At 36.5% G+C, this 13,629-nt stretch overlaps 1 protein-coding gene across 1 annotated transcript in view; it reads left to right on the forward strand.

Moving 5' to 3' along the window:
• HSD17B4 (hydroxysteroid 17-beta dehydrogenase 4) overlaps positions 1-13,629 on the forward strand; it is a 77,925-nt gene that overhangs the window by 26,823 nt on the left and 37,473 nt on the right. The window contains exons 12-17 of the mRNA XM_009278145.1: positions 1,757-1,863; positions 2,760-2,993; positions 3,445-3,496; positions 4,764-4,835; positions 6,355-6,458; positions 10,124-10,189. Of these exons, the coding sequence (XP_009276420.1) occupies positions 1,757-1,863; positions 2,760-2,993; positions 3,445-3,496; positions 4,764-4,835; positions 6,355-6,458; positions 10,124-10,189 (635 nt within the window). The remainder of the gene's footprint in view (positions 1-1,756; positions 1,864-2,759; positions 2,994-3,444; positions 3,497-4,763; positions 4,836-6,354; positions 6,459-10,123; positions 10,190-13,629) is intronic.

Below are 13,629 nucleotides of genomic sequence, written 5' to 3' on the forward strand. Positions count from 1 at the left end.
GAGAGGTGGTGGATGCCCCATCCCTGGGAACATTCAAGGTCAGGTTGGACGGGGCTCTGAGCAACCTGGTCTAGTTGCAGATGTCCCTGCCCATGGCAGGGGGGTTGGACTAGATGACCTTTAGAGGTCCCTTCCAACCCAAACCATTCTATGATTCCTATGATCTCCTTAGTGTTCAGCCAGACACTAGCCAGCTCACCAATTTGAGAGTCAGTCATATCATATATTCTGGAAGAAGGACAGACTCCTTGAAAAGGAGATTGTAGTATTCTGCACCATTATTAAATTACAGGTTGCCTTTATACCGTTTGTCTTAATGATGTCATTGCATGTAAAATGCATGATGGTAATCTTCAGATTTCACCATTAAGAATGATAGTTATGTTCCTGCATGGAAATGGGTTGTGGACATGAAAAGTTGAGGAAACATTCAGGTTTACTTGGAGGTCAAGGCTGTATTTTCCCTTGAAGATTTTAAAGCCATGTGAAAGCCTTTCTTTGGTTCATGCAAGAAAGGTAGAAACAGTCTGTTACTTCTCCCAGCAGCTCAGTATTGCTTTTCCTTCATTCATTTAATGAAAAAAAAAAAAAAGGATAAAAAGGATTATGTTTTAAAGGGTTCTTATAAATTACAAATCTCGTTTTGCACATTTTCACATTTCGTAAATTACATAACCTCGTGTCATGTTATGACAGTGCTTGTACCCAAAGATAAAGCTTGGCTTTGGCAGGAGAGGTGACAACATATGTTTATTTCGTAGCTGTTCCTTTTTCTTCATGAGATTCAGGCCACGAATAAAACATTATGATGATTCTGGCAGTGAGAATGGGAAGGAAGAAATAGTTTAGGAAATCAAGATTCTGCAAGAGGGTATGCAGCTAACTTGCAGGATATTTAGGGGAGTGCTGTGCAACAGAGCAACACAGTGTTAGTCCGAGCAACAGTGCAAGTCGGTATGGGTGCAGGGGTTTTGAAGTGGAGGGGAGTGGTTCCAAGGTAAAGGTAGTTAAATAATGATTTTGCGCTCCTCTGATATAAACACTTTTTTATTTTTCTGTGCATGATTCTCACCAATTTTTGTTTGATTCTTTCTAACACACAAATGTTTCATATCGATTTTAGCCATATCGAGCTTCAAGGAACAAGCTGTTCTTGATCTGTATCTCTTGTTCTGTATCTCAGCCGTGCATCATCTCGCTTATAATCTTGGCATTGTTCAAGCCTCAAACTTAGTGATCAATCTATTTATTTATTTATGTGACTTGTGAAAGAGGGTAACCACCAGGAGATGAGACCTGTTACTTGTATTGCAAATAATTTTCAAGATAAGAAAAGGAGTACTAATTTTCGGGTGTTTACTTCTGAGACATTCTGAAACGTAACGCTCATTATCTTCTCCTTAACACTGTGGTTCAGGGAATAAAACAAAGTATTTACTGACGTATTCTGCTTGGCTTGAATGGTGGCATATAGCACCAGTTGTGTTTCAGGCACTTGAATTAGATAGGTGTCACGGTTGACTTCTGGGTGTAGAACTGATGGAGCTGGTGTAGAGATCACTTATCATCAACTGTTGTGTAGATGCCTGTAAAATACAGCACTATGCTCAATTTGCAGATGTGTATTTATTGTGTTTAAAAATGAATTGAGAAGTACCAGGCTATATCTCATTTGCTGGCGTGTTTGTTGTGTGTCTAATTAGAGTGTCTCATTTATGGCTATTTATAAGTGATTTTTTCCAATTCCTTTGTCTAGAGTCCATAAGTGTATTGAATGATGCTCTAAGTCAGATAGAGTCTCAAGGGAATGTTTCTATGAATTCAACAAGCTCTGGATCAATGGTCTCTTCATTTGTTGACACAGTAAGTACCTCTGTCTACCAGATACACTCAAAGTTAGGTGAAAACCTTTAGCAGAGACTTGTGTTGCTGATCAGCTTCTACTCTGGCTTGCTGTCTGCAAGATGAAAGGTGGATTTTAAACTGTGAAGTGAGGAAGCAGAGTAAGAAACATCGTCGGACTCCACTTTTTATTTTTCTTATTGATGATGGGAAAACTTAAGGCTAAATGGACTGAATAAAGGATGAACAAAGCAGAATGCAAGTGCTTGTAAATTCTGCAAGCCTCTTTAGTTAGGGTATTGTTCAGAAAAGGGCCAGGGGATGGGTCTTGTTGGGCAATGTGGTTTTGCTCTGGCTCCTTCTCTATAGATAATTTCTCCTTGTTTCAATCTTATTACAGTGAAAATTATTTCATTTGTGCTTTGTTGTAGAAAAATTCTTAAGCATTGCTCAGAGTGGAGCTGTATGAAGTTACACTACTTATTCTTGAAGTAAATTGCTTGCAGCAAGATATAACACATTACATTAGGGTTGTTTGTACTGCAACAAATACATTAATATTTTATGGTATATTTATTACTCATACTTTATGTTTATATGTGACTCTAAAGAAAATGCTGAAATGTGAATTTTTTTTGATACGAGAATTATAGAAAGAATGCAAGTGCAATATTGTCTATTACGAAGTTTTATTTTATACTGACTTTTAATTTCCAGGCAAGCATTGTTGGCCGGGAATTGGCTACCAACGTGTATGAATATACTCACTTAGAGCCTATTCTATATGCCCTTGGTGTGGGAATGTCTAAAGAAAATGCTCAAATGTGAATTTTTTTTGATACGAGAATTATAGAAAGAATGCAAGTGCAATATTGTCTATTACGAAGTTTTATTTTATACTGACTTTTAATTTCCAGGCAAGCATTGTTGGCCGGGAATTGGCTACCAACGTGTATGAATATACTCACTTAGAGCCTATTCTATATGCCCTTGGTGTGGGAATGTCAACTAAGGATCCAGATCACCTAAAATTTCTCTTTGAAGGAAGTGAAGACTTCTGCTGTTTACCTAGCTTTGGAGTAATTCCTGCTCAGACTTCAATGTTTGATGGTGTTCCTTCTCTTCCAGGACTAAATATTGATCTCACAAAGGTATGGAAGAGTTAAGTATCTGATTTTGTTTGTGATTTATGTAACTATAGGGTGACTCTAATTAGTATGTTTGTAATATTAATAAGTTCCCTTTATTCTAGAAAAGGAAAATTCAGTGTTTTGTATTCTTACATCCTAAGAAATTATTCATTTAGTTCACTTGTATAATCTGTGTCTTCTTAAGATGGTATGAATCATTAATTTTTTCTTAAATTTTAATTTGTATTCACTGTGCTTTTATTAAACCACAAAAGTTTAAAACTTTCTTTGAGAATATTTTCTGTTCGGGATTAAATTAGAAAACCAAAACAAAAAACTTGCAGTTTTTATTTTATTTTATTGTATTTGTTCTGAACACTTTGTAAAATAACTGTATATTTCCTTGCAATTGTGATGGGGGAAGCAATAGAATATAGTGATTGTTGTTATAGCGCAGTGCTGCCTTACATAGATGCTGCATGGTGAGCAATATCTGGAACTGTATAAACCATTACCAACCTCAGGTCAGTCCTTTTGTGTTGCTGATTTGCTTTTCACTATGACAACAGTTCCTGTAGCCATATTATAAATGGAAATAGGGAAGCTCTGTTTCCAACTGGATTTTTTGCATATTCTTTTTACAAGGGGTGGGGGAGAAGAGAGGCAACCTGTTGTGTTATTGAAGGAATTCTGAAACTCTGTGTTCTTGGGATCAGGTGTTGCTTTTCTATAGTATACTTAGTGAACTGATGCCTAATCTTTGATATAATAAGCAAATACATTAAATGCTGGTGTATTACTCATATAATTTGATACTAATTAGCAGAGCTTTTAATTCTTTCTGTAAGGTTGTATCGTAGAACTTTGGGATGTTTACCTAAAAATTCTTCAACAATGGTTGCATCTGTGTGTCTATAAGAAGATCAGATTTAAACTATGTATGTAAAGGAGGAGTGGACATTTCTATGAGGAGGCTAAAAAACTGTCCTGTCAAAATTATCAAGATACTAGTTACTGCAGTAGCAAGCTCTTTTCACAGATGGCTGTGTTTTCCCAGATTACAATACTTGAGAGGTGCTCCTTAGACTCATTCAGGATATGCATGCATGTGCCTGGGATTCTTCATTAGTAGTTGTTAAAAATTAACTTTTCCAGAGTGTAGAAGGAAAAAAAATAATCTTGCAAGCCACAGATAAATGGCATAATTTCTTGTTGAAACAAAAAGGAGATGTGTGAAAGTTATATTAATTTCAGAGAAGTCTGATAATTAATAGTGGATTGCCAAGACTTCATAAAGCTTTTTATTTTTTCATTCCATAGGCTGATTCCGTAAACATATATGGTTACATATCTCTCTAGAGCAATAACCTCTTTAGAGACAAACTTCATAAACCCACAGGCCCAGGCCTTGAGCTGAGGTTCTCTTCTCTAGAACTGTAGTTGTCTCAGCCCTCTTTTTGTGGACAATCCTTAAGTGATTGGAGCTATCTTTGAAGTTAGCAATGTGTTTGAGTCTGAAATGTGATTTGTGTTTAGCTCTGAATACATAAACTATAGCAAAATTCTATTTTAAAAAACCGCAAAACTTAAAAAAAATTCCTCACATCTGCAAACCAAGATTTGCAAAGATTCCCAGACACTTTTATTGTAATCATGATGGTTGTGATTACTGTGACTATTACTATGATCATTATTACCATTATTGTTAGTAAGAAATTGTAAAGAGTGATCTGTGGACTTAATTACTGAAGCAAAACCTTACAACATGTACGTGTTCTTCTTTTCTTACAGGGCAATTGACTTCCGTTTCAACCGTTGCTGATATTCTCGACAAAGGATCAGGAGCAGTCTTGCTTATAGATGGTAAGAAAGTTCATAATTTTTGGAGGGGATGTAGTAAAATTTGACAGGCTCAGTTTTTAACTAGCTGTACCAATAACTGCCAGCCTTTCCACAGTAAAGACTATTAGCTTATTAAATCTCAATGAGAGCTGAGAAATGAGCTAATTAGCAATAGCTGTGTAAATGTATAATGTAATTCTTCTTGGGCAATTAATGTACTGAAATTAGAACACTGTCTTTGGAAAAAGATTTCAGAGAAGGTTTGGTTTTTTCCTGTGTTGCTGGAATAGTGCACTATGCAAACTGAACAAAGTTCTTTAATAGTAATACTTAGTCTTCTCTGAAGGCAGCCATTTTAGATTCTGCCACCCTTCAGCAAGGGGGTGTGTGTACACGCATGTGTGCGTGTGTTTTGTGGGGTGGTTTTGCAAAGGTTAGTCATATGTGCATGTTGTGTAGACTCCTCTGCAAAGCAGCCATCTTTAAGAGCATGTCCTGTGTTCTTTTCTTATGTCTACATTGTTCTTTTCTAAACAAAACAAAACCCCATTTCCTTCCTCTTGTATCCAAGTTAAAGGATCAGAATGTCCCTGGAAGTTGATAAGTTGTCATTTTCAGAATTTTAGTATCTTTAGGAATTGTTATACGAAGGTCCCTTGGGAAATTAGGCTGCAAGAGTAGCTTAATAGGCAGTGAATCTGTAAACACTCTTGAGCTTTTATTCCTTCAGTGTACAGATAAAATTGTAAGAAGGTCTTTAGTGTCCCTTTGTTCCTCCTAGCTGTGTTTTGCTTCCATACTGGGCTAACATTAAACCTGTCTGTTTCTGCAACACGCAAAAGTTCTTTTTGTGAGCAGAGTCTTAGTGGTTTTTAAATTTCTTCTGGAACTGGAAATGAACATTAGTAATAATACTGTAAATTTCAGTCTAAGGTGTAAGGGGGTCAAATAGGCATGAACTGGAAATAGGAAGCTGAATCTCAATTCAGTGTAACAAGTTTAACTTCTTCAAAAGAGAGAACAGGTGACCTTAAACTAAAGCTTGCTCCGGAGCTCTTTTTGTACAAGGTACTAGTACTGCTTTTTGTATGAGTTGGTAATGTGCTTTACACAGCAGGGATTGTTAATAGTGTCTAATACTTCGTATTTTATGGCACAATTCTATCATATTTAAATAAATTGATAATGCAGTGTGAGATGCTGAAATAAATATTAATTTCAGCACTCTGTTGTTAAATATTTTTAGCACCTTGAACGTGATGCTGAAAGCATCAGCATTTTGATAGCTCATTTTTTAATTTTAATGCTTTCATATAGATAAAATTAATGATAATGTTATTTGAAACAGATCATTAGTCTTCACTAGTGAGGAAGTGACTTGCAACAGTGCAACATGGAAGTGTGACCATTGTCCCTTCAGTTGTTAAAATTAGCTTTGTCACGTTTGAAGCTGAACTTTTCTCTGGTAATAACACATGCTAGCTATATAAAAAATGAGATCGAAGACAATATATGACCTTTCTCTTTTGTTGTCTTTTAGTGAATACCTATTGTGGAAAGGACCTGGTGTGTTATAATCAGTTCTCTTTGTTTTTCGTTGGAGCTGGAGGATTTGGTGGAAAACGAGTATCAGAAAAGGCCAAGGTAAATTCACGCATATTCATATTAAAAAAGACCCACATAAAAACTTCTGTTAGCACTGCAACAAAAATATTTGCTATATCAACTAGGAAGGATAAACTAGCATTTGAGCAGTGTGGCGGTACAAACTCAACTGGAATATAAATATTTCTGTTCATTGAAGAGCCTGAGTGAAAAGGTACTGTTCAGGGCCTGGGAAATCAATGCTTTTGTTTTGACAATTAGGGAGAGAAATGAATTGCTAAACATGCAACTGATGAGATATTCCTACATTCAAATATTTGAAATTACAGATATGGAATATCCTAATGGAAAACAGAATAGGAGATTCTCGGGAATCAGGCTGTAATCTGACCCACTTTGACCCAATTAATTCCATAGAAGTGGTAAAATCTGCTACATGTTGTACTTTGGGCTGTGCTAAATTCCTTAAAATTCTGCTTCTGTAGGTCAGATGGAAGATGCTATCAGTTCAACTGTCCAATTTGGCAAGAGTCTTATTGACTCTTGGTTTTATGAAACCCAAATGTAAGCTTTGCAAACAAAAGAAACTTCACGTGCTTGGATTTTATGTATTTAGTTACTCCCAGTCACGCTCTCCATAAATGGACACATGAGGAAAGTTACTAATTTCTTGTTAAAAGCTAGCTTGGGAAAGGTTTTATTTCCTCAATCTATTTTTGATCTGAAAAATTTTCAGAGACCCCTTAGATCAGAACAAGAACAGAGAAGTGGCTTTTATTTGTAAGTCTTGTTTTTCTCAAGTAGATTTGGGGAGCTTTACCTCTCTTATATGTAGTTTTAAAGGAAGATTTTTTAGCCGCTCTTGTTTGAGCGTGGGCAGCAAGGAGAGTGACAATGAAGTTGAGATTTTAGACACTTTGTCTAGGGGCCTACTACTGTGCTGTTGGATTGTGTCAACTAGACTCATAACAGAGGCCTGATTTAAACCTGTCTCAGCTCTGCTGTCACGATCACATTTCAATTTCTGCCACAGTGCTTGTATCTCTAATAGGGAATACATGATCTGTGGGTCATCAGTTTAGCATTACAGTGTGTTCTGCTGCTCCACCTCAGAGATTTTCTTTGCTTCTGTTTAAGGAGGTGGGAGGGCTATTTATATTTAAAGATAAATTTATACTTAGTGATAATTTCATGTGTATGTATACAGAAAGTGTTCATGTTTAGTTTAGTAACTTGTTTTTCATATGTTAAATTTGTGCTAATAGGCATGATCATACATTAATATTGCAAGATGTTGCTCTAGTAAAAAGTCTAACAGTAAAAAGCTGAGAAGTACTCAAATGTGTGGTGTTAGGTTTGAACTTGCAATTTCTAGAAGAGATCTCTAGGTGTAGCTCTTTATAAATCTGTGTTTGTGTGAAAGAGGTTTGGAAAGCATAGAAGGGAAAAGAGAGAAGTAGCATTATAGTTTCTCACTTCAGTGGAGTGGAACTCTTGCATTTTGGGAGAGAGTTAGCAAATGACAAACAATGTCACATGAACACATAGTGTGCATGTCCAAATGCATGAAGTAGCTATTCAGCTACCTGACATAGAACTATTCAATACTATGTTTAAGGGTAGTGCCAGCTATGATCGAATGTTGTTACTGTGAACTAGAGCCTTGAGGCACTACAGTAATAAACAGTCAATTGAATAGAGGCTATTTTAAACTCGGTATTTTTGAAAATCTGTAATGAAATACCTAGGTTTTGTACATCTGTAATATTGTAGGTAATGTTCTTTGGGATTTTTGGATGTAAATTTACAAGTTTCTTGGCTTAAATCTGTACCAATTTTATAGAAATTTTCCCATATGTAACTTTACAAATCAAATCTTGAAATGCCTGCTGCTTCAAAGAGAAATGGGAAAAGCCTCTGTGTAGTGTAAAAAATTCACAGAATATTATTGCAGACAGTGTAAAATGTCTTTGATGGAACCCTTAATTCTTCTGTAATCAGATTTTATAATAGTGCATGTAAAAGAAATAGTGGTTCAAAGGCAATGTTGCTAATCTATAGTGGTGGCATCAGTGAGTCCAGTGTAGTGCTTTGGCACTTTTCAGTTAAACATTGCACTTTAGGCAACTGCAACTTCTTCGCTCTAGTGAAGTATAGAATGCCATATAAATGATTTTATGTCTTAAAATATAAAGAATACCTGTTGCAGGCAGCAGTCCTTCTTGTGATAGAAGAAAACAAAATGTAGTCTACTTAAGACAACACAGTGGTAGCAAATTCAACAGAGGCCTTTGCATGCAAGAGGCCAGTTTCAAATGATAAATTTTCCTGCTTTGTCTTGCATACCTTCCCAATTAAAGAGACTTTCATGTCCCTCTGTGCCAAAAAGAAATCTCAAGCTGATGAGATATATTTTATAATGTGTCTTTTTGTCACTTTACACATCTTTGTATCTGCAAACTAAGGAGAAAAAATTTCCAAGTTGAGGTCTATGATGAGCTACATGTTGCGTTAGTCATGTCTCTCCTCTTGAGTTGGGGTTTTCTTGCCCTACTGGCAGAGGGGTTTCCTTAATTATTCATATGTTGGCTAGTTTTAAAGTCTTAATAGCTTGGTAGGTCAGGTTGAGTTTCTTTAAACCAACTGGAAATAGATTGGCAAGCCATTCTTGTTTTGAAAGCATGTGAGGTAGTGTCCTTGTTATCAGGCTGATTAATGTGTAGGTCTGTTGTTCTCTGAAGTGACAAAAGCAGGAGTGATGATATCAAGTCTTCCATCCAAGAGGTGGCTTTGCTCTGCTGTTAATAAACAGGAAAGAGCCTTTGCTGCTATTAGATGTGAAACTACACAGCGCTCAGTGTCTTTTGATTTCTCTTTTCTTTGGTAAAGAGCTTACACAAGCTAAGATTAATTAGAATTACTACAGGTGAGAGTCAAGTTGCTTCCTTTCATTTTAGAGCTTATACCAGTTTCTCTTTGCTTGGTCTTTTTTTTGTTTGTTTTGAAAACCCAAGGAGAGGGGAAAAAAGATTTTAGGTACTTCAGTAGTTTTAAATTGGTTATGGTGTTCTTTGTGTTTATCATGACCTAGGATGTTCTCTGTCAGTCTGTTGGTAAAGTTTATATCTTCAAAACTGAACAATGAAGCTGTAGATTGCACAAGGAACAGCTTTTTTAGAATAATGTGGGGCTTAATATGCAGCATGTCATGGCAAAAACAAAAGAAAAAAGTGCAAAACAAAAACAGAGCTGGAAGCTCTTCAAGGCCAAAAGTGATGTAGTCCATGAGTGAGGTAATAAATCATTTTGTACTCCATTGCGCTTTTTAAAGTAGTATTTTAAAAGCTTCGTTTTCGTTTCTGTGTTCCAAAACATTAATGTTCTATGAGACAACTATTTTTTCTGAGTGAATAATTCTTGCTTGAACTTTTTTGGATAGTTTGGAAGAAACATAATCAAACTGCTCAGCTATAACATGTAACTGTTAGCCAGATCTGTTGCCTCAGGATTGCTCTCTTTGTAAAGCTAAGAGACTTTCTGGCCTAAACATCTTTTTCTATTTGTCTGTACATGTAGAAAGAATAGGAGGAACCTTAACAGCTTAGTAAATGCTGTTTCTTTTTATACATACCTGACATATTCTGGCATGGGTATGGATAAAAGATTTTTGCAGTGCAATACTAATACTACTGCTTTTGCTTTAGGTAACAGTGAATCCACCCGAGAGACCCCCTGATGCTGTAATTTCTGATGTCACAACAGCTGATCAGGTAAAGTTTTGTATGCTCTAAGTGTGGAAATGTTTGTTTTGTTTGAAGGAAAGGAGTCTTATATGATGTTCACTAATAGTTCAAATTTTCTGATATACCTCAGGTATTTATATATGTATATTTGTGTGTGTATATATCTATGTATAACGTGAAGCTAAAATTTGTGCTAGGTTAAGTTATGACTGTGTTCAGTGTACTATCTAAAACATTCTTTTCATAAGGCTGATGCAATTTTATAATCATTTATTACAAAATTCTACATAGAAGGAGCCCTACCCACTTAAACCAGGAAAGAGAGCTTAGATCAACATTTTTGTTTCTATCACTGATGTACTTGCTGCATCCTAAAATTCACAGCATCAGTCTAGGAGGTACAGATGTCTAATTCTTCTGAATAGGCTTCATCAGAAGTTGGCAAGGTGAGCAGGGAGCAGGGAATGGTGAGAGAGTACTTTGTTCCTGGGAGGTGGTTAAATTTAGTGGAAGGTGCTCTCTAGCAGCTGGCACTTTATTAGATAAGATTCAGCAGCCCAGCAGTTAAAAGCATTTACTTTGAATGTTGGATCCCTAGTTCAGATTCTCCTCTGTGTGATTATATCAGAATTGATATATCCATAAATTTTCAGATGACATTTATGATCCCCTTGTTCACATGGTAATCTTAGTTTCTGAGCCTTAAACTCTTATGTTTGGAATTGTTACTGTGTATAAAATGCTAAGTTCATGAGATAAAAGAAGATGGTAGTGACCCTATAATGCAGAAGTTGGGAAACTTTGCGAAATTGATTTTTGGACATAAAGGAAGTGGCACAGAGTAGCCACCGCACTTGTTTTATTTTAAGATCTACTCTGACAGGTAGATGTATAAAAAGAATTCCTTTCCAATTAGATATTGCAAGAGCCACAGCCAGTGGACTTTGAGAATTGCAAGAAGGCTTATTTGCCAAATTATTCAGTAGCATCTGGGCTTAAGTGATGATGCCTGTGTGCAGGAGGGGGAATGTGTAGAACTTGGGAACTTTATGGGCAGGAATACAGACTTTCATGTGAAGGACAGCTTGGGGAAATGTTACCAAGATTTTACATTTATGTGTCTGTGGAATGACACATAACTGCCTAAAATCCTTTTTGAAAATGGAAGCTGGCACACAAATTGCATTGAAGTTTCTGAATATTTTTTTCTTAGTGTTTAAATGAAAAAGGTGTTGGCAGAATGGCTGTTGCCATTCAGCTATTGAATGACTATAGAGTATGAGACAGATTGAAAGAGTCAGTTTGCAGATGGCATTTGAGTTAACTTGAACTGTATTAATTGCCAATGATAGTTGTGACATTCACCACTCAGTTTTTGTGTTACCACAATTACGTGCCTAAACTGCTCTTCATAATTAGCATTTTTCCCCCTTAACTTTTCATAGTATGATCATGTAGTAAATTTCCTGATGGAGACCATCATGCATATTTTAAAAATGTTTACAGTGATGACTCCTATCTTTCACTGAAGTCGATGACTGGTTATCTTGAAAGTTATATTCAGTTCTAACTCAACTGTATTGGCTTAATTTTTTTCCAAGAGAAAAAACGTTTTTTACATGTTTTCAGGCAGGAGGAAGCGCTGCGTAGTGAAGAGGGTACTGGGAACAGGGGGCTAATAGCTGTTTTTGCCCTTCACCATGTGTTCAGCAGAATGGAGAGTACAGCCACCTACAGTTCCTTGAAAAATGATTGTATTATGTCAGTGACCATTGACAGAACAAACTAATCCTTTTGGTTAGTGGTATCAAAGACTAATAGCAGGTAGTATCGTAAATGTTTATCCCTTTCAAATCTGTACACATTCCTGAGAAGTTCTTTAATCACCAACCAGTGCTTATGAATGAGTTGCAGTACCATGGTGTAAGCTGCTTAAAGATGAAAAATGGTTAAGAAAAATTTAGAAGTATCTGACCTTCTAAAAGACTTTAAGGCTTAAAATTTGCATCCTGCTGAAGAAGTACATAAAATATTTCTTCTGTGTATTCATGAATTTTTCCGCAAAGAACTAGGTGACACTTTTTCCATCTTGCCCTGTAGAGATGTGCATGTGCTGTGGTATTTTTCTGTCTTGTTCTCTCTCTGTAACCTGAGCTATGCTTTACTAGATACACTGTCATAAATCTTTTGAATAAAATAGACCTTTTGACAGAAGATCAAGAAGTCTAGAGGGTGTTTGACTATTAGCCGTTTAGCAAGAAATGAATCATTCAATTTCAACCCTGTAGGGAATGTTGAATGTAGTTACAGAGCTTCGGTATCAGCAAGCTACTCTTGTCCTGCTGGTTTTTGAACCAGGGCCATAAATTAATCAATCAAACAGGTTTTGCTGAATGGTTCCTAATGCAATTAAGAATCACAGGCAGTGAATGACCTGTATCTCTGGAGAGTTTTGTGTCTGTAGAGTTTTCTTTTCACTCCCTTCCCAAATGTGTTGATTTCTTGGGAATTCATTTTCTGATGACACACAAAATAAGCTGCAGTGGGTATTTAAAGTGGATGATGTTCAAGTGATACAGGTCACTTTTGAGGAAGGAAACAAATATGGAGTCTTGAGTTTGTTGGGGGCTTTCTGTGTTTTTGTTTGTTTGTTTGCTTGTGGAAAAACCTCACAGCATTCTGATATTTTGCAGTTTGCTTCCCAAGAAATAAACTGTTCTCTATCTTTAAATATCAGAATTAATATTCAGAATACACAATGTTGTGACAATAAATATACAGTATAACAGTAGACCATAAAATGGAATTTTTCAAGAAGTTGTTTCAGTTTTACTATTCTGTGTTTCCTCCCACTGTCTTCTGAAAGCTACCTGTCAAGTTTGCCTGTATGGAAAAACTAAGGCTGTAACACGCGGAGTTTGCAGGACTTCCAAGTTCTTGTTAATGTCAGCTCATTTCAGTAAAGTGTCTAATCATTTTAAGAAATGGTTGCCAGTTGAAAAACTCTCTTTGCTTGCAACATATATATTTCACTAAAGCATTCTCCTACTTTAAATTCTGATTCTGTGTATTTGTTACTTTGTTGTGGTTTAACCCAGCAGGCAGCTAAACACCACACAGCCGTTGGCTCACTCAGCCCCCCAGTAGGATGAGGGAGAGAATCAGGGAAAAAAAGTAAAATTTGTGGGTTGAGATAAAGACAGTTTAATAGGACTGAAAAGGAAGGGAAAATAATAATAATAATAATGATGATAAAAGAATATACAAAATAAATGATGCACAATGCAGTTGCTCACCACCCGCCGACAGATGCCCAGCCAGTTCCTGAGCAGTGGTCACTGCCCCCTGGCTAACTCCCCCAAGTTTACATACTGAGCATGACGTCACATGGTATGGAATAGCCCTTTGGCCAGTTTGGGTCAGCTGTCCTGGCTGTGCCCCCTCCCAGCTTCTCGCTGGCAGGGCAG

The sequence above is a fragment of the Aptenodytes forsteri genome, unplaced genomic scaffold (genome assembly GCF_000699145.1).
Source record: "Aptenodytes forsteri isolate BGI_AS27 unplaced genomic scaffold, ASM69914v1 Scaffold98, whole genome shotgun sequence".
Classification (NCBI taxonomy): domain Eukaryota; kingdom Metazoa; phylum Chordata; class Aves; order Sphenisciformes; family Spheniscidae; genus Aptenodytes; species Aptenodytes forsteri.